Here is a 21,986-nt window from a genome sequence, read left to right as displayed (position 1 = left end):
ATCGAAAAATTGGAAAAAATTTCGGCTAATGAGAGTTAATTATCGTAGTTATTAAAATGAGAAAAGATAACGGGTTTTCGAAATTGGATAAATTTAATTAGAATTTCATTGAATTCGAGAACCTATCGTAACATGTTCAAAATTAATTTAATCCTAATATCGTATTTATTTCGTTAAGATATAACGCGTACAATTTATTTCATAAAATAAATTATAATTAATTGCGTCGCGAAAATGTGAGAATAATTCAAAATAAAAATTTTTGTTGTAAAATGATATACATATAATAAGACTCCCGTTGTTTCTATTTACAATCGTACAAAATAAGTAGATATTTTTTATCAATCGTTTTATATTTCTTACTAAAATGATAAACGCTAAATAATATCACTACGTGTATCACTATGTACGTTTAGGAAATTACAATCTAATGGCTTGACCTCGATAACGAAAGAGAGAAAAAGAGTGAGAGAGAGAGAGAGAGAGAGAGAGAGAGAGAGAGAGAGTGAGAGAGAGTGAGAAAAAAAGAAATGTTCGAATTATGCAAAATAGAAAAAAATATATATCCTATATTGTTCATGATTTAAAATATTTGTGCCGATAATTTGAACAGCGGTTTTGATACGTAACAAAATAGAGAACAAAATGAATAATCGTTAAATCGTATAGGATAAATTTAGAATATATATATTTTGTTGATTTAATTTCACAGTTATTACAATTACCGGCACATTTTTATCACAATTTTTATTTCAGTACGTGTACGTTGTTTTCATTTTTAAAACGACTTACTGTTTCGTCAAGAAAAAACAAAAAAAATACTTTCATATCGAATAGATATCATAGTTAATTACTTTTGAATTTGTAACGATTGCGAGTATTTAACTAATCGTCGATTTGATCCAAGCGATATTAGAAGATATTTGATCATACAATCTAGGTCTTTCAATGCCTGCTTTAGAACAAGCTATTCGCCAACTACCAACTCCTGTTAGTGCCCAAGTTTGACTGGCAGATTGTAGACAAAGCATTGGACTACCAGCAACTTCTTCTTCCTAATAAATTTCATATTCGAAATATTATTTTTTTCTTATTTCATTGGATTAGTATTTTTAAATATTTTAAAATGATTTGTCAGTATTCGTAAGAAAATATTAATAACTTATCAATTTATAAGCATCTCTATTTAAAATAGTTACATAAAATGTTGAAAAATACAGATGCACAAATAAATAGGAACATTAAATAAATAAAAACTTACATTGCAATCATCCACCGAATACGCAGGTTCGGTACAAACGCTGTTAACAGATGCGATACTTATGTTTTCGCATTTTTCCATCGCACTATGCCTCAGTTGTACTCTTTGAAGCATATCACCTAGAAATAAAAAAAGAAAATATATTTGATTTAAAACTATTTAAGAGAGTATAAATGTTCTTTAACAAATAAAATCGTTTATCAGTGTATGATTGAATTGCATTCTAGAATCAAGTATCTCTGTGTCATACATGAAAGTATATTTTAATTCACTTATATAAGTATACCAGTTGGTTACGTTTCATACTTATTTCAATGTACACGTTTATCTAACGTGTTGTATAAATACATATTATTGTTACATCGAAATTAACTTGTATCCATTATACAACCTTCTCTTTTACTTTATCTTCATATGTGAAAGTATTCGTAGAAGGAAAAAAGAAAAAGGAAACAAACGAAAACCTTCGATCTGTCGGATAGAAGATATTTACATTGTTACGTAATTTTGGTCTACATTTTTTTGTTTTTTTTTTATTTTTAATTTTAACTAACACGTGTGCACATAAACTCACAACGTTGCGAAAAAAGTATAATTATGACGTACGATTTCTAGCCCAACCCAGAGTATTGCATTGAGATGCATTGGTCGATGGTGGATCTTGAGCGGATGGTAAACAAACTGGTCTGACAAAATCCGAATAAGTGGTAACAGGTCTGTCTAATTTTAACAGAACAGTCGTACTTCCTTCAACTGGAGATTTAATCATTCCTACAATCCTACGTTCCTGTTGCCACGGTGACGTACTCGAAAGACGTACTGTGCCTAATCTCGCAGACCATTCTGCTTTTGGTTGTCTATATTAAACAAATATTTTATAAACATTTGTTTCGTCACGATACAATTGATCAGTTACACGCGTCTACGTTTAATTAATTTTATTCTTGATTACCCTTGGAAACAAGAAGCAGTAGTGAGTAACCAAGTTTCAGCAATCAAAGTAGCATCGCAAACGTGAACCTCTTCTTTAAAAAGTGCCGCGTGCCAAGGCCAATCACCAGGTTCTGCCATTTTACTTAGACCCTGTTTACCTTTATTTCGTAATGCCTGTACTCCGCATTCTGAAACGATAGATATACAAATTTTTATTAATGCGATTAATGGAATAAAGGATAAATTATGTTGTTGGTAATTTGTATTTCGTACCAAGTTCAGAACAACGGATGTACATGACGTCTTTACTTGGACAGGGTGCCCTAACAAATGTGATTTCTGTAGCCGATGGATCTTCCATGTGAACGTATTGAACGTCTTCTTCTTCATCGGTTCTTACCTCGACAGATTGGACGCCACTACGAAATATAAAAATCCAAATCTAAATGAAATCTTATATTTAGAAAATAATACAATAATTATACTTACGTATATGTTAATAAAGTACAAAGAGAATTGGCTACAGTTTGAAGTACAGTTTCCATTTCTGTCGATGGCATAGTGGCGTTCAAATTTTCCGTACACAATTTACCGATTGTACCTTTTTCGTTAAAAACAACGTAACCCTCGCTGTTATATTTCGCGGCATGGGGTGTATCCCATGGCTGGGATTTAACTGCTCGTACACTTTGCGACAATGATACTGTTAACAAAAAAAAAATGAAAACAAATCTTTTATATTAATTGTTAAACAACAAAAATAACATGGATGAATTTATTTTTGTACTCACGACAATCTTTCTCGTCGCTTCCATTTGGGCAATCAATTTTACCATCGCAACGTTTGTTATGAGGAATGCAAGTTCTCCCAACCCCGCAGTGCATATAACCGTCCCGACAATATGCACAATTTTTTTCATCAGCCAAATCCGGACAATCGATCACACCGTCGCAAATTCTTGGCGACAGGGCCTTCGATTGAAGCGTTTGCACGCATCCTAAAATAACGATTTAACAATTATTATCTTATCTAGATCAATTTTTGTACGATACAAGATAAAACCTAATTGAGTTACCTGGTTTTGGTCGGCAACTACCAACGTCGGCGTATTCAGGAAAATTGGAACAATCCAAGGCTCGTTTGATCCTGTCGGGAAGTCTATTTCCACAACCGTTCCAAAATTCTCGACAAAAACTTCGGCAGGGTAATTGCAATAAATCTTCGGGTTCACCGGTTAAACAGGCAGGTTGTAAAACCTGACAGACGAAATCGTATGCTGAACGATAACATTCGGCGTCTACTAATTCCCTGATAGAAAATTCAAGATATACGTAATTGTAATAATTATTGTTACCAATGTAAAGTTAACAATATAAGATATAATCCTTTGCCGTAGAAAGTTTTAAAAAAATGGAACGTATGCGACCGATGCGATACGGAACGCGTTAACGAAAAAAAAATACCTAAATGCAATAACGTCTTCTTCGACATCGATCAAAGAACGGTGTCCCAACATATTCGGATAGGAAGTGATGTTGTATGGAAGATGTTTGCAATAAGATAATTCCAAAATACTGCATCTTCTTGGCGGTGGTGCTGTTGTAGTTGGAGGAATCGTTGAAATTGTTGTTTGGAGGCTGACTTGTGCGTTTAACGCTGTTAAACTTTCTTGAACCTCGAGACTTTTGGCGTCTATCGTTAAATTCGATAAATATTTCGTACTGTTGGGATCGATTTCGCGCGATAAAATGTCGACCACGTTGCTGGTGGTGATCGTTTGATATCGTGGATCAAATCTGACGTCGAAATGAACCACCAAGTCGCGACCTTCCACCCTAAAAATAAAACAAAATTAAATGTGTGTGTGTGTGAGAACATTTAGGGGTAGCGGGTAGATTCTATTTTTGATTTTAACAGAAACAGAGTTTACTTTAGGGATGCAACCCTGCCTACGCGAGCTTTGAGTCTCTCCCATTTCCAATTATATTAGGAGAAATCATATCCTAATTTAAAATCCCTACCCTTCCTGCATCACTTCTTACTCCAGTTAGAAAATATTTCGCACATTGCAAAATTATAGGGACTCAAACATAATGTATAGCTACTGTATTCGTTTGATGTGAAACACAGGAGAATAAATAATTGATGAGAGAGAATGTGACATTCAAAGCTCGTTCTTTCCTAGTGCACATCTAGTCGCGTTTGCTTATGTATGAGCCGCAAGAAAGCAGTCGAGAGAATAGCGGAGAGGATTCGTGAAAAGGTTTTCTCTAGTACCGAGGCGAGATAAATCTCGGGAAGAACATTGGTTGACTTTCAATTATTCCGTTTGGAAGAAACTCCATCTGTTCGATTTATTTATTCGATTTACGCGCAATTCCAATAATCTATTTGCTTTTCGCTTTAAACCAAAAATCTGAAATATCAGACAAACGTGGTATACGTTCTTATTTATTATATATTTTTGTTCAAATATAATATTAACAAATTTCAACGTAATATATTTATTGTTACGATAAAGAAGGGATAATTATTGAAAACGACTTACCCGTCGAGTGCTAAGACATCCGATGCAAGAAATGAAAGTTTGAGCCAACTACGACGGAAAATAAGATTAATCCGATCGCGATATTCTCTCGATCTAATGCGAAATGCTTCGGTAGAGGGATCTGCCAGTTCCAATGCAAAGTAATCTCCCTCGGTAACACGGAAAGTTGCTAAGAATATTTGATCCGCTGGTGATTCCGACGTTAGGAACGTGTCTGAAACATCATAGAACAACATCCTTAATTAACCATTCCCAAATGACGTTATTATAGGTTTCCAAAAGGATCGTTTTCGAGACTATTAAAATGCTTTACTTACTAATTACCATAATTAGATAGTTCTATGATTAAGGAAATGAGACGCGCAAACGAGATGGAGTCACGTTTTAAGTTTACCTGCTTTCTTACGAACCTATAATTATATTTTCTTTTACGTTTTATTTTATTTTTCTAAATTATTGATAAAAATTAATAAACAAGTATACACGGCGCGTGTAATTGTAGATGTTATACCGTAAAAATGGCGTTACGGTTTGGACAGGAGAAATTCGGAATTTTTCTGTATGCTATTTTAACGTAAGAACATTAATTCTTGTATTTGCAATTTATCAACAATTCGTACTATTTCTTTTTACTTTAATTCAAATACTATAGTTTGTTTTTACGAATCTTTACAATTTTCTTTTCTCTGTTAGAATTTGGATTCTAATCAAATAATATGACGAATTGTTAGTTATAATCGGATTATCGTTAAGTGTGTTTATTTAATGGCGCGAAGACAAAGTTAATTTTCTTTTATGGACCACCATCGAGATGAGATTATAAGAAGAAAGAATCGAGGACACGCAGGTGCCCGCAGCTACGGTGTCCAAGAGACTCACCTTTCACCGCAAACTTCGGTCAACGATTTTTCCTTCATCTTTGTTAGAGAGGCCTCTTTTTTCTTTTTTTTTTTTTTTGAAGAAGAAGTCAGTCCTTATTTTGCAATCAATTTCCCGAAGGCAATACTACGATGCGGTTTCGCGTTCGATACTCGAGATAGTAAAGTCGACCATACAATTTTTAGATCTAAGTCGTTGATAGAAAAATACGTGCGACAAACAAACACGTTTTCGTATAATTAATTTGTAATTCATTAATTTGTTAAACAAATGATTAGGGTTTTTGTTAATTTGGTCATCAGAAAGGGTGCCCCATTTTGTAATTTTTAAAATAAATAAGAACGAAATCTTTTCGCTGATTATTAAAATTCAATATTCTCGTAACTAAAATAATATTTCAGTCAATTGATTATAAATTATTAGAATTAATTTTTTACTTACAATACAAATTTAACAGAATCTCGATCGAGAATAAATGAAAATATAATAATAAAAGATATATCGTGGAAGAATGACGCAAAGTTGTACGAGTTCCGGTATTGAAAGTCAACCCAGTGTTCCTCCTCCTCCTCCTCATCCTCCTCCTCACTTTATGACGACCCTCTTCTTACTCTCACCATCATCCTGACTACACGAGCGTACTCTCTCGTACCGGGAATCTCTCTCTCTCTCTCTTTCTCTGTAAGTACGAGTATCAAAATGTTTCAAGGACACTACCCCTCCACTTTAAGGTCGAGCAAGGAGAAGTGGTCATAGGCGCGCGTCACTTCGATAACTCGGTCAGACCGTTACCTTTTACTACTTCGAAGACCTTGCTGGACCCAAGATGATGATCCTTCGTGATTCTTGGTTAAACCACGCATAAGATATATTCTCATTCATCGTTAAATCAAATGTCCTCCTTCTTATTCTTTTTATTTTTTTACATATTCTTTTTTTTAGTACGTGTTAACATCTTCATATCAAAAAGAGAGAGAGAGAGAGTTCTACTTACAAAGTTAAGTTATGTTTAACTTACGAAAAAACACACGTCAAAAGAAGTTTAACTTCAAGAATTTTATTAATCAAAAATAATAAGGAATTTTGTAATTAGTCATTAATGTTTTTATCTTTTACTATTAATATAGAATTTTTTAGTTGCTATGTTACTTCTCGAATTGTTTTATACTTGGGATTTTTTTTATTCACACTTTAATAATTAAATCTAATATATTTAATGACTAAAAGAGTATAATGATTTCCATGTTAATAGTTTAAGTATAAATAACAGGAATTTATTAACATTAATGTTGCAACAATCTTTATTAAATTAAATGTAGATTTGAAAGAAACGGTACTTGAGAGTACTTTACAGGAAAGGAATCCTGCGAAGTTAACCTGGACAGGAAGTTCTCTAGTCAATATAAAGTCGTAAGAAGATGAAGAAAAAGAAAAAGCAGTCTCGATCAAAACGTACGACTACTCATGACTTCCTCGAAGACTCGGTAACTCGGTCAGACCGTTATGTTTGCGTGCTGAAAGACCTCAATGGGCTTTGGCCGCATCACCTTCTTCTTCTTTTTCTTCTTATTATATTTTACACGCTTATATGCGCTTGTCACAATACATTTATCGACACGTTTCTGCTTTAACACGTACGCGTCATTAATAACTCCTCATTACACGTTGCTTCTGAATTCTTTCAAACATTTCGATCAATCCAACGTGTTACTTTAATTCCTTCTTGTTTTCAATATATATTTGATTGATTAAATATATTTTTAATTGACGCGATTCCCATGAGTCTACCGTAAGCTTTAAGACAATTATTTTCTTCCAATTGTTATAAAGACGAGTCGGAAAGTGAATTGACTTTTTAATAAGTCGCGTATTATGGGTTAAATAGCATCATTCAGAATCACACGGTGTAACTTTACAGTTACTTATTACAACGCAATAGTCTCAATTAATTCCATGCAACTTTACGCGAGTCAAACACTTAATAATTGCGTAATGTAATCAATTGTTATATGATTTAGTAAATTGTTTTCTTTTTTCTCTTTTTATTTGCAAAATTATGGGATCTCTATTGCGTTTAAGAAATTTTATTGAATCGTTTGATGAAACAAACGTGATCGTATTTGAAGGTGAAATACGTGCAAACGTAAAGGAGTAAAATGTTAAATTGTTTTGAACAAAAGGAAACGTCGATCAGAGTTCGCGGTTCGTAAGAGGTTCAGACACCGTGAACGCAAACTTCATCGAGAGGGTTTCTCGCTCGAGGAACGCGACGAGAGTCTCTTTGACGACTATGTAATTTCATGCCTTCTAAACCGCATCGGGCCAGGACTATAACCGACAGGAATTGCAGATTTTCGTTCGACTACTACTAAGTTCTTCTCGCTTATTCCCAAGATCGGATTTTATGGTGAAAGCGGTGAAAACGAACGAGTTTCTTCATTTATTTTTTCATCGGGAAGATGATCAACAATTAAACCATTGTCGAATATTTGAATATTTTATTGATTCGTTGTTACGAAGATTTTTATTTGATTGAAATTAATTAGATTAATTACCAACAACCACGGATATTTTTAACAATCCGAGTACTTGCAATGAATTTAATAAAATTGGATCGTTTATTTTGAAAGTGGTTTAAGTCCATTTTCTGTTGTTTCGAGAAAATTAAAGGTTTGCATATTGGTTAATTTAAAAATTTAGGCAAATTATTTGAAGTCTGGCAATGTTTCTACTGTTTTATCAATATGGACTTATACCACTTTCAAAATAAACGGTTCATTAATAACAAATACAAATTGTATAGCATTATGCAGGTGATTATAATTAATAAAACAGAAACGTAATGCATATTCGTTGGGAAAAATAAGATGAATGATAAAGATAAAAATAATATACTTACAGCCGAGGTATATTGAAACGCCAGAAAATAGAAGGAAGAATAAGAAGGCAGCCAGTACGCAGCAACCACATCTATATTGACCACCAAGTTTCCTCGTGAATCTGATGTCGCTGTCCGAAGACAAAATGGAACTTGGTGTACCAGCTCGACTGAATCTTCTCGTGCTAACCGTGCTCACCGAGATCTGCGGATGATCGCGAACAACGCTGTGAAATTTCTTCAAAGGATACTTTGTTATTATGATCTCTTTATAAAGAATGTCCAATCATGCTTGTGTATTTTTATTTACATGTGCAGAATTTTATTATTTTTCCCGATGATGTATCAAACTATCAGGAATGATTATTGCGAAAAAATACACAGACCAATTTAACGATTAAAACGATATTAATTAATGTTCTCTAGGTATACATTAGAATAATCTTATAGAAATCTATTTAAATTTACGAAGAATCATGAATCCCATGTAAATTCCGCACCCGACGTATACACCATATATCTTATACGTATTTCATAATTGAAAGAAATAATAAATTACGATAGGATGTAAGATAAATTTACGAGGTAACCAATGAAATGTAGAACGTTACCGATGATTTTCATCTTAAATTACTCCCTCGAGATATATATACCCTATAGCGAAATTTTTCGTTACGAAATCGAAATGCAATGGTGGAAGACATCGAAGAGAAGTAGCGCGACGTGGGCGCGTGACGAAATTCTTCTTTCTCTATTCCTTCGTTCGGAAGAAATTTACAGAGATTCCCAGTGTAGACACGAATCGTATTAAATGATCCTCTTTTGCTTCCTACTACGGAGAAGTTGAAAATTATGCAATCATAGCGTATTTAATAATACTACGAATATCGATTGTTGAAGGGAAAGAAGATTTTTAATTAAACGTCGTGCGCGAGAGAAAGGATAATTAATTAAATATTCAAATTATCGTCTAATCTCGAAGTGAATGAAGATTCCTATCTTAAAATAAAAAAACAAAAACTAAATTATTGTTATTTCTATATATTATGAACAAATCAATCTCTATTGAAAATTAATTCGACTTACTTTTTGTTCATTTTGTTAAAATAATTTTTATCACTAAACAACGAACAATAATCGCGAATCACGAAAGCAGGAAACGCCTCGTAACGTATACGAACGGCAGGGCCTGTAATTATGCGATTAGTCGTGTAATTGTCCGAATCGTAGCTTATGCAAGCGCATATCCGTGCTTTAAACCAATCGACCCGATCGAAACTTGCTCGTGTGTCGTGACACATGCAAAACTCTCCTATGCGGTTATTGTAAAATACCTATATACTAGTATACTACTATATATTTTTATTCGTATGCATGTGTGCATACAAAGTGTATCCAAAACACGTGAGACCTAGTTCACAAGTGAATAGGAATTATAAAAAAACAAACAAAAAATAATTCAACGAACACGTGTTCTACGATAATATTTAACCTTATTTCAAAGTGACACGTCAATTTTAACATTGCGATAATTTAAACGCTGCATATTTACTGAGAAAATGTTTGAAATGGTTATTCCGAATTTTACACGCTGTATATACTTTTCTCAATTAAAAAGAAATAATGTGTGTGCGTGCGTGTATATTCTATATAATTATATAGACAAAAATATAACAACACATATAAATGTGTTGTTGTAGAATAATTTGATAATAATTTATTGGAATTTGTTGAAATGTACGAGAAGTTTGTGAACAACCCAGTAGATTTACGGAAGCATAGTTACCCTTTCTCTCTCTCTCTCTCTCTCTCTCTCCCAATACCTAAGTTGCAAATCTATGAGAGTAAGCGTCCGTATAATCGTCGCAGTGCAAACGCGCGTGCAATGTACGTTCGCCACTCGCGATGAATCTTTCTCTTTCTAATGCCTTCTCTATCTAGCCCACGCGACGAATAAATAAACGAACAAACACACACACACACACACACACACGAATATAGAGAGAGAGAGGGCGTAGGCCTCCCTGTTCAAATGTTACGCTTGGCTCACGCTCTATGGTATGGGGTATGGTGTACATGCGGTAACAACCGAAGAATCGCACCTTTCTTTCCATCGAATGATGATGATGATGATGATGAGGATGATGAGTGGGCTAGTTCTAAAGTTCTTTTTATCATCCTTTTGTTAAAACGAAATGTCACGAGTTTTACTCGACTTCGATCCATTTTATTCGACTCACAGTCTATGGGAAAATGCATTCTCTTCCTTCGTAAAAGTTTAATAAAGACGATTTCTATTTGATTCCAAGGACGATATTCTTTTACTTGACCTTTTATTCAACATTACAAAATGACATTTCTATTATATAGGTTGATAAAACCATCCATGAAAATTGTTCAAAAGTATTTGTAGAAATTCTTTTATACGTGGATTATAGGAGATTCTTATTTGAAAAAGATATTATTTTTTAAATAGTTTTTAATATGTAAATGTATTCTATTAACACGTTTCTTTGAGGCTGTTGATAATATTTATTTTTCTTTCTATTTATTTGTGAAACGTTTGCAATCCATGGAGACTTATGGACGGAAGTAAATTTATTTCGTATTTAAAAGGTCAGACATATATATATTAGATATTCGTCCTTCTTAAAATAATCTTGAATATCGTTAAGAACTTAATAGATTCTCGAATCGGTAAAGTAAAAGCGAATAAACGTGTAAGGAGAAACGAATATAACATTTGTGAGAGGAGAACCTGATTTTCTCACGCCAGTTTATTATACTACAGACTTGCGTTAAAAGATTTGAAAAATAAACGGAAACAGTATTAATCTAAATGATTATTAATTTAACTATTACAATTTAGAATCTAGATCATTTCCGTACTTTTTGTAACGTGATATACGATATTTATGTGTTCGTTATTTAAATATTATAAAATAATCAATTGGCAGCTATATTATAAAAACGTGACCATTCCATATCGAGGAAGGAAAAGGTCATTAACATTATCCCATTTAATTAAACGAGTATTATTTCCAAATGGATTAATAAAAAACGTATCACGATTTCGTGTATGTTTGAATATATATATATATTTTTCATGGAAAATAAAAAATAAATATTAACGAGAAATCGGTATGATATTATCGCAAAAATGCAAACCTGAAAATCTACTAGACTGTAACCTAACTACACATACCGGTAAAACGGTTTATGTTCGTATCTTCTAACTCGAACTTTGTTTTCTCCAAAAGAGAGAGAGAAAGAGAGAGAGAGAGAGATATCGAGAGCACGAACTTTATGAACGGGGTCTATCCATTTCTCCGTGTTTAGACGATAGATATAATTTTAATTAGTGCTTTGAACGCTACCGATCAAGTTCTATGATCGAAAAACTGCAAATCGAGTTTTGTATAAATCTTATGTAATAAATTTAACGATCCAAAGGTGGCTCTTTTGCCGAACAATAGTTGCACATATTACGAAAGTCCAATGAAAGTTCGTGCACGAAGCATTGTAATTGCTCGATTCAAAGATACCATTCAAACATTTTATTGACTTTAATTAATCTGATTGATCGGTTAAAAAAAAAAAAAAGATTCGTACTTTTAAACAAATGTTTTTTAAACTTCCTTACGATGCAAACATTTTTGAAGTTATACTTTTTTTGGCGCGTTTTGGAAAGTGAAGTTAGATGCGACCGAAAAATCGACACTACGAAGTTGTCGATATTTACGATGCGCGGGCAAATTGAAGTTATTTTTGAGGTTATGGAAGTTATATTCGTTTTAGTATGCTAAAGAAGTATAACTTCTTACGTGCGTACATAAGTACACACATCAGTTTTTTTTTTTTAATTGTCAACATTTACAATCGAAAATGTAGTCCCCCACGGTTTTTTGTTTGTCAAATTTACTAATTATTAAATTAGTACTTTTTTTTTTATATCCAATTTAATGGTATTTAAGAAAAACATAATATTCCTTTTATACGTGGAACCGTGTGATATTTTACCAGTTATCTCTATTACAAGAAACAACAAGGTATCTCGTGATTCTCGTAATAGAACTAAAAGGTCATGTGACCTGATCTTCAGCAAAAGAAAGGATTCTTCGTGACGAAAGACGTTGCCGAATAAAGAAAAGATTTAACTTAGATTAAGAGCAGAATTTCATCGATTTATAATAACATAATTAAACGTTTCCCAAACTACGATTTCGCAATTTAGATCATTTAAACTAAAACAAATCAACCTTTGTAATCTAAATTTTTGGGATTTATCGAAATATATTGGTAAGAAAAATATGTGAAAACGTAGAAAAATGTATAGTAATTAAAATAATGGTAGAAAATACTACTGATTGGGAAAAGTTGGATGTTTCGAATCAATTGATAGACAGTGTATTTAAAATGTATTCAAGGAAGAAACTTCGTGATCGAGGGAAAGCTTGGCAAACTGTGCAGCTAATCGTAAATCAAATTGCCAATTACAATTGTAAAATAATCATTGACTTTCGAGCGTTAATGCGACGTAAAAGAAGAAAAAGAAAAAGAAAAAGAAGAAGAAGAATATCGCGAGGGTCTCCTTTTCGAAAGTAGATTTCAATGTCAGTAAGTAGAGAATCTAGTATCTAACGATGGAAGAAATAGATTAAAGTGTTAAGAAACTAAACGTACTAAGAGATACGCGTATGCTTCCGTTAATGGACACGGTCAATGACTTCAAGGCCGAGATAAAAATTCAATCCTGCTCGATTTATTTCCCATCTTAATGACTTTCGTGAAAGTTCGTTGAATCGATTAACTTATAAACACATTGACCCTCTCTTTCTCACCCCTCCCACAACTGGACACAAACAAAGAATAAATTTACAGGGGGAAAACAAAAGGAAAGGGATACAAGATTGTTGGAAAATTGTAATCAAAAAATTTCATCGATATTGAATAAACAATAATGGAAAATAACATGGGGAATTTGATTAATTACAATATCTCTCGAATATATCCATTATATGTTTATTTAGAAAATATGATAGAGTAATATGCAAAAAAGAAAAAAATAGATTTATGCTTGGTGTAAAAGAACTTCACCCTACGGAAGTTGTACATTTATCATAGTCATCTCGACTCACTCGACGTCATCCTCTGAACTTTTTACGACTCGAGACTCACAAATAACGAATGCAAGTCTCGTCTCCTCGACTCGAACCATCACGGTTTCCCGGAAACCTTAAGATTTAAGGGCCTTCCTCCCCTTCGGATAAATACTAATCATATATTTCTCCAAATTTCAAAATAATACATTCGAAGAACAATTCGTCGAAGTAGAATATCTTCTTGCAAACTTATCAAATTTTCTACTTAAAATTAGAGTTCATAGTGGTCAAACTTTCTCTATATTAGTGTCACTTAGAATAGGTATGACAAAAAAAAAATAAATGTAATGTGTCCCATTGGCTCGGCCAGAGTCCCCCTTGACTTACTTGACTGTTACTACCGTTACTCCAAACAACACCAGACTGCCTTTCGAAAAGAACGAGAATCTAGGAACAAGTTTTGCTCGCCTTAAATTACACTCTACCCGCTTCCATCCCCCCTCGTTCCCCCTCCCCCCTCGTGTATGTATGTAACGAGCGTCCGACACTCGTAAACCCATAGCCTTCTCGGTCCAATGCTTCGATTCTAGTAAACACGATAATGCTTTCTTCACCCCCTATCCTCCCCTCTTTACCAAAAGAAAGAATGACAAAAAAGAACCGTAAAGAAAACACCACTCGACGAATATGTCCAATTAAAAATCATTAGACAAAGTAAACAGGGATAAATGCAAGTATTTACTTTCCACTTATCGGAAAAAACTAACACGTCTCTCTTATAACATTCATCACTCGTTCAAAATTCTTAAGATATACGTAAGTATGTCGATTCTAATAGAGAAAAAGAATTTTAGATAAAATCTGATAGATCCTTAAAAGAAGATAAAAGAAACTATTTTGTAATGGGTAATGGACAACGATGAAAAATGTTGATTGGATAAAATACTTTTTCTTAAGTTTCAATCGAATCCAAAAACCGTCAGATAAACTTTCATTACTATCGTAACGATTTCCGCATAGAATGGAATAAATTGAAAGGTGAATGATCGTATCAAAAATGGGAGTATAGGTAAATGATTATAGAAATACGTAGAACAGGATCTGGTAAAATAATTTGTGTCGATTTGTTGAGAATAAAATAAAATGGGGATATTATTATAGTGACAAACGACGAGTGACAATTCCTCGTCTCGGTGTTTGGAATGTCAATCGGCTTGATCGAGTGTCGGTAAGAGGTGTTTAACGGTAAATCGTGAAGAGAACAGATGACAGCCCAACCCAACCCAACTGAACTGAGAGCCAACAACCCAGCCCAACGTTAACGCATCGTTTTCTATTCCGGTCAGCCTAGTTCTTCGTTTCTCAAAGCTCCCGCGGCGAGTGCGTAGGTATTCAACACACGCTCTTATACTCACTCAGGGTCAATGGATAACAAGGTCGATCGGATAGAAGGTTTCGGAGACCGTTTTAAGGTTTCCAAGAAAAGAGAAGCACGAGATTCGAATTTTTGTTTTGTTTTTTTACTTAAATTATTTGTTCCCGATGAAGAAGTGGTAGTGATGGTGGATAGGGAACCCTAACATATCGGTTTAGGTAGAATCAAGAATTTTTGTTAGGGTCTCGAGTGTACATTCTAACTCAAAAGTATTTAGAATTCCTTAAAAATGTCTTGAAAATATTCTAATTTATATATCATAATTCTAAGAGGATACGTTTGCGTAAATTAGAATCTCTTTGAAACAATTTGCATTCAATCGTGATTCTTGCTACTCGTAAATAGTAATTGTCAATAGAAGTTAAGAACGCACGAGAGTTCTGTCGAAGTTTATTACGAGGCGTATATCTAATTCCGTTGAATCCAAACCGCGAGACCGCAGAAATAATTCAAAGAATATGCGCCCAGGACGAGTAGTTTTGTTTCGTATCGTATATAACGACGACAAGATATTCTATTAACCCTTTTGTTACTTATTTTTCTTACCTAAATTGTCGTAGAATTTATTTTAGTTATCTCGAATTTCGAATAAGCGCAAAACTTTAATTTGAAAGGAAAAAAAGAAAAGAAAAAGAAAAAATATACCTGAGAAAGGAATGTAGTTATGCGTATTTTGCAGTAAACGTACTCTCGAAAATAAGTAAGATTTACGAAAGCGTTGATCTTTGTTCTTGACATTTCCCTGCGAAATACGGAGACTTAGGATTGTGCAAAATATTAGTTAGAAGGTCAGACCCTGGTTGGTTTACGTCTCCACGAATAAATATAGTTTTTAAACGTCTCTACCAAAGCTAGTCTTAGGTGACGACTTATAGATAAATTCCTCAAAGTATTCTTACACAGAATAGACCAACACGTTTTCTAACAATTCACGATACAATACGCTAATGACAAATTAAATACTACGTCGAATGGATTATATTATTGTAGTATGTACGAAACTAATTAACTGGTAATATCTATTAAACTTAATTGTAACATCGTTTCATGAATCTAATTACGAATCATGCAACCATATTTATTTCTGTAACTTCTGTTAATCCTACCGAATTGTACCGATAATTACAATTGGACTCGTTTCCAAAAACAAAACAATATTCCATTCATTATTTTGTAATACAAATAATTGTAAAATAAATCGTTTTCTATTATATTTCAAATGGATCCTACTTGGTTGTAATTATTATCGGCGCATAATTATTTCAACAAACAAGAACCGGGATATTAAAAACAATGTCGTCATTGAATGAAAATTATTTAAATGCTACAATTACCTTCCTACACCCATCCTTTCGCGAATTCCACGAAAGGCAATGTGGATAATATATATATATATATATATATATATATACAAAAAAAAGACAAGGGGTAGGGGAAGAAAAAAAAGAAACGATTGTAAGAAAATTGCTGGCGTAAAATTCAATAATAACGCTTCCGCGCTCAGGTTTTACGTCTTTCACGAGAAACAGAAAAGGTGCATTTCCGAGACGACGATTTCGCAGACGACTGTTAGGAATATTTTCGCACGAGATCCGAGCATCTAATTAACGTTGGTAGCGCATCTCTTACAGAAAAAGAGAAGAAAGAGAGAGAAGACAGAAAAAAAAAATAGAAAGAAAAAACATTCTAATGCACACATAAACGCAGATAGATAATGAGTGAATAAGCAACCGAAAGAAGAACGTAGAAAGTGTGCCAGATTCATGTCTCTCACCTTTGAATCCCACGAACTCTTCCTCTTGTGTTCCATCGTGACGGTCATCTTCAAAAATCGTTTCACTTTGTTTTATATCCTTTTGAAATTTTTCTAATTTTCTGTCAACGTCCCTCCGAGAGGTCCTCTTTCCTAGATGAAATCATCAACCTCATCGCGTCGTTTAATTTTCCAATTTCTGTTTAGTTATTTTTCCTTTTATGTTTTTCTTCTTCTTCTTTTTTAAATTAATTAATTAATTAATTAATTGATTTATTTTCTTTTTTTTTTTAATTTTATTTTTCCCCTCGATCACCTAACACTAATGCGTTAAGCGCATACGTTTTTATACTCCGATTCGCACTGCACCAAACACCTTGCTCTTCTGTTTCGTCGAATGTGGAAATCCTTTTAGGAAGCAGATCGAATCGATGCCGTTGCGCTTTGCTTCTTCTCACACGATCCTGTTTTCTTTTCTTATTAATTTAAAGAAAAGAAAACGACGTCCGGTAGAACAGGAGGGGTGGATGATGCTGTTTCGTACTGTAAATTATACATGCGAAATTTCTATTATTCGATTTAATCAAATAAATGGATAAATTCGAAAAAAAAAGGAGAAAAGAACAACATTAGATACTTCGATGGCACCTTCGTGACCAACGACTTGTGTGTATCTTCTTCGTGGTAAGAGTAATACGGTAATATGATATCGCGGAACTTTAGATGTGCGTGTGCAGGTTCTTGACACTGTCGACCATGAGACGATTTAATGCGGCATCTTAATTAATATCATCTTTTTATTCAAAGTATGCGAAAACTAAGGTTAAACTAAACGAAATTGTGAAATTTCTTCGAAATTCTTTCTTTCTTTTTTTTTTCGTGAATGTAAAAATTAGGAAAAAAATAAATCAAATATAAAACAATTGTTTTAAATTATACATTTAACCGAATTTCAATGTAACAAAAACTTTGTCGAGAAAAGATTAATTACGTAGGGAAAAAAAACTTTGGTATAAAGTATTCACTCACTGATAAATAATTGAAGATCCAAAGAAAATAGCACTGTGTTATTTGTTTAATCCTTCGAAATAACTATTCGTTGTAATTCGTTTTGGGTAAAGCGTCCCAGAATCGCGTCAACTTTCGAGTACTTGACCCAATTAACAAGAGTAGCGAAAGAGGTCCATTAAAAATCACTGGCCCGTGCGAAAGCCCATTAAGATCGGACCGGTTGTAGGGCACGATGCAGGTGCACGATAGAGACGTTACCGGTAGACCAGCTGCTAGACTTCTTAGACGAGATACTAACCGATGTACGTTACAATTTTAACACAATTGAAAAATAATCAAATAAGCAGAAGAACAAGACGAACACACAAACGAACTAATGAACAAACGAACGAACAAACTGAAAATGATGAGAACAAGCTCGATGAAAAGTTTAGTTGTATTGGTTGTTCCGTGTTTCGAAGACAATTGATAAAGTATGTTCTTTCGTGCTCAAGGAATGGCCAATTTCTCTTGGAGTCGATGAAATCGGAGTCTGTGCCACGAGCCGGGAGATTGTCCAGAACGAAGAGAGAACGGAACCAAGAGGACTGCTTGCTTGCCGTTCGCTCGTTCACTCGTGGATGCACTTTCACGTCATTACCGGTTCTACACAGCACGACGCGTTTTACTCCCTCCCCAAAACTACTGAGGGCAGCCACGTTTATGAAGCTGTCTGGAGCAAGGACGATTGCTACGAGGGTATTCGATTTGTCACATTCTCGATCTTTCACGGAAACGTATCTATAAAATACTTTTATGCATTCCATCTATATTGAATTTTGTTATTACAGGTACACCTCATACTATTTGAATAGATTGGAGAAAAAATTCTATTCCCATTATATCTGAGTGAGTTTCTTTACACCAGAAGGATAATTCCATTCTAATTCAGTAATATTTATTCTGGTTATAATATTACAATGGGTAATTCTCGTAAATATTTGAATAAACAAATAAATCAAGAAATTTATAATCAATTGACGTACAATATGTATCTTTTCATTGTATTGTTTTATTCTGTTCTCATATCTAAATTATTGGGTTTAGGAATTATTTTTACACGCTGTAAATAATTTTAACTATATTTTATTGTATTTAATTTATAAGTATATTTTATTAATTTCAATCTCGTACACAGAAGGTACGTTTACATTTCTTTAATGTGAATCTGATTTTTAAGATAAATAAGATTTAACTCATAAGAACTAGTAAACGACGGGAAATCGAAATGATTTTTTTTTATTGAAAATGACCTATTCTATTATATTTTTTTTTGATTGATCCATGATTTGTTGGATATCCTGTACGTACATATATACATACATAGAAATAGGAATGAAATAAGAAAGAAATAATTGTAAGTAGTCCACATTGGTGAGTTCTCTAGTAGACCGTAAAACCAATCTACTTCGGCGAAAGTGTGTCTATGTGTCATATCGTTAAATCTTTTTACTTTTTATTAAATAGAGCGAGTTTATTGTTTTATTTTTGTGCACTGGCTCGATTCGTTAATTCAATTTTGTTTTCTTAAGATAATTTTCTCATTTATTGGGTCAATGAAAATGGATATCTCTTTGCATTGCATGCACATATAACACGTTGAGTATCATGTTGATATTACATGGCTTACCCATATAACGCCAACAGATATGACACATTGTAAATCTTAAATTTAAGGTTTAAATAATAAAACCATTTTATATATTGTATATTGGATTAATTTTTGCATGCCACATGTTGCCATTCAACTTGTTGATTTATATTTTCTTACATTTTTTATGCTTGAAAATGATCTCAATATCTAAATTATTGTGAAAGTAACGAGAACGTTTTGATGATATGCATGCATTAATTCTATCGTGCGTTTTTCTAATGAACAATAATATCACGCGTTTAATCGAATAGAGATACACGTTCGTATATCTATGTAGATCGTTTAAACGTACGAGGAGAGAGTAGACTAGTTAATCAAAGCTAAGTTGCAGGTGCAATAACATCGCATTCTCCCGTCACGGAATCAATGAAGCTCTCAAAGAGAAGTTTCGCACGCAATCTCGCAATAAGATCGGAAGTTAGAATGAACTCAACGAGTTTACAAGCCTTTTACTCCCACGAATAACGAATAGAGAAACAGAATTGTTCCGCGTCTTATATGCACTTTCACGTCATTGTCTATTTTGTTTTTTCATAGTTAGGATCATTTGAAATGATCACGGATATTATTCGATTACTTTCTAGATAAAAACACAAATAATTCATTAATTTATTCTTCGTGTATATTGATATTATATTATACAGAATATTTTTATTCGCACCTCTTTTCAATAGAAATATGAATTTAATGAAAGGCATGTGTGCAACGATTCGAACGAATAGACGCAGTGTTTCAAGGGTAACATGTGGATGGAATATAACGCTTTTGTACCTTCTCGATTACACTTCGGAGGATTAATTAATTATACCGGTAGTCTCGATAACAATCTTTTAAACGAAAATTGTGTGTGAATTTTCAATCAAATATATTCATCTATACAAGTTGGAAGAAATTGTTGTCGTAACGTAGTACGATATTTCTATCCTTGAATTCATGGATACTATTCGAATGAAAAAAAATATTGCACGCACACATACACACACGCATATACGAAAACACACATGAACGAACAAAGAAGAAAGATTAAATTTGCATGAGGACAGAGAGAGAAGAGAATGTTAAGCACCTTTCGCGTATCCACCTCGTCGTAATTTAAAAACACGCACGACCGCTAAAGAATGTGAAAAAAACAGGGTTGAAAGAACGCTATAAAATTCAAACGTGAGGAACCAAATCGAATATAACATACACATGCACAAATACAGGGACGGTTCGTGCGTATAATGCGAAATTACAACACCCCTCAATTGTTCTCATTACATAAATATATTTATTATAATAATTAATTTATATATGTAATTGTAATATTTAATTTTGTAAAATATCCTATATACAATTTTCTTATTAAAAAATAAGAAAAAAAATCCATCTAATAGCATTTAAGATACTAACTGCATAGAGAATGTTGTATGCACGTTATGGCGAGATGCAAGCTAATAATGTAATAACCCACAGTCATGCGAACATCAAGGAGAAATTTATTAAGTTTCTCGTTTAAAATAAGACTAGAATAATTGATCATATTATTTAAATAATTTTTAACACGAGATAACTGATAAAAAACATTATAATATGTTTGTTAATTTATAACAATAATTTAAATATTTCCAAACTTGCAACAGCTCCAGCATGATTTTAAGGCTACGAGTCACTACTGCTCACACAAATACTATGATACTTTGAAAATATTTCTGAATAAATCTACCTTTGGTTGATTTTCTTTTCGTCGTTTCTTCGAGGACGTCCTTTCCTTTTCTTCGTCAGGGTCGTCGTTCGTGAAATTAAAAATTTTTCTTTTTTTTACTTCCCTCGTTAACTCTTTCTCTCTCTTTCTCTTTCTCTTTCTCTTTCTCACACACACTTTAATATTCTTAACATTAAAATAACCACGTGGATTATGAATTGACGATTATATTTCGTTACACCGAAAAAATATGAAATAATTAAGGAAAGTGGATAAGAAAGAATACTAAATAGCACGTTCTACGAAAAGAACAGATGTTCACTCTTCCCCAAAGACCGGAAACGTTTGTATCTCTTTCCTTTTTAAAGTCAGTACCGACACTGGAAGAAGTTTCCTCGGGTATACCAAGGCAAGCCTCTTTCTCTTGTGTCGCGTGAAAAGAAACAACCGTTAATGCTAAACGCGAAGTAGTATTCTGACGCGTGGTATACGCACGAATGTGTACTCTCTTACGAACAAACACGCACCACTTTAACACAGCTACTAGCTTACTTGATGTATGCTATTGGCTTCTATTCGATTAATGATTTGACAAATACTCTTCCTTCCTCATTGCCACACTCTAACTAGAACGCTATCTATGATATCCAAATTGTGCCAATTAATTGATTGAGAATGACAATTTTTTATTTTATGATTTATTAAAAGAACATTTTTTCATCGCTTTGTTTTTATTAATGAAAAACCAATACGGAATTATTTGTAATGATTTTAATTATACGCGAGCTTGCATTTTTTGTTTTGTAAT

General features: G+C 33.2%; 1 protein-coding gene across 3 annotated transcripts; it reads right to left on the bottom strand.

Moving 5' to 3' along the window:
* Window positions 1–537: 537 nt before the first annotated feature.
* Window positions 538–21,218, bottom strand: LOC106786631 (atrial natriuretic peptide-converting enzyme-like). 3 transcript variants are annotated; one of them, XM_014748229.1, is made up of 13 exons: window positions 21,200–21,218; window positions 16,812–17,333; window positions 8,522–8,705; window positions 4,744–4,957; window positions 3,659–4,030; window positions 3,271–3,503; window positions 2,986–3,192; window positions 2,684–2,897; window positions 2,468–2,613; window positions 2,214–2,382; window positions 1,868–2,118; window positions 1,262–1,380; window positions 538–1,055 (listed from the first exon to the last, which is right to left on the bottom strand). In XM_014748229.1, the coding sequence occupies exons 2-13, from the start codon at window positions 16,857–16,859 to the stop codon at window positions 882–884; spliced, it is 2,331 nt and encodes a 776-aa protein (XP_014603715.1). In that variant the 5' UTR covers window positions 16,860–17,333; window positions 21,200–21,218; the 3' UTR covers window positions 538–881. The 3 variants fall into 3 exon arrangements, with proteins under 3 accessions (XP_014603715.1, XP_014603714.1, XP_014603716.1); XM_014748228.1 differs by lacking the exon at window positions 21,200–21,218 and adding an exon at window positions 17,820–18,404; XM_014748230.1 differs by lacking the exons at window positions 4,744–4,957; window positions 8,522–8,705; window positions 16,812–17,333; window positions 21,200–21,218 and adding an exon at window positions 4,217–4,376 and having other exon boundaries at window positions 539–1,055.
* Between the last annotated feature and the right edge of the window lie 768 nt (window positions 21,219–21,986).

The sequence above is a fragment of the Polistes canadensis genome, unplaced genomic scaffold (genome assembly GCF_001313835.1).
Source record: "Polistes canadensis isolate GaletaPanama2010 unplaced genomic scaffold, ASM131383v1 scaffold_78, whole genome shotgun sequence".
Lineage (NCBI taxonomy): Eukaryota > Metazoa > Arthropoda > Insecta > Hymenoptera > Vespidae > Polistes > Polistes canadensis.
Note: the sequence above shows the minus strand (reverse complement) of the source record. Positions and strands in the feature narration are given on the sequence as shown.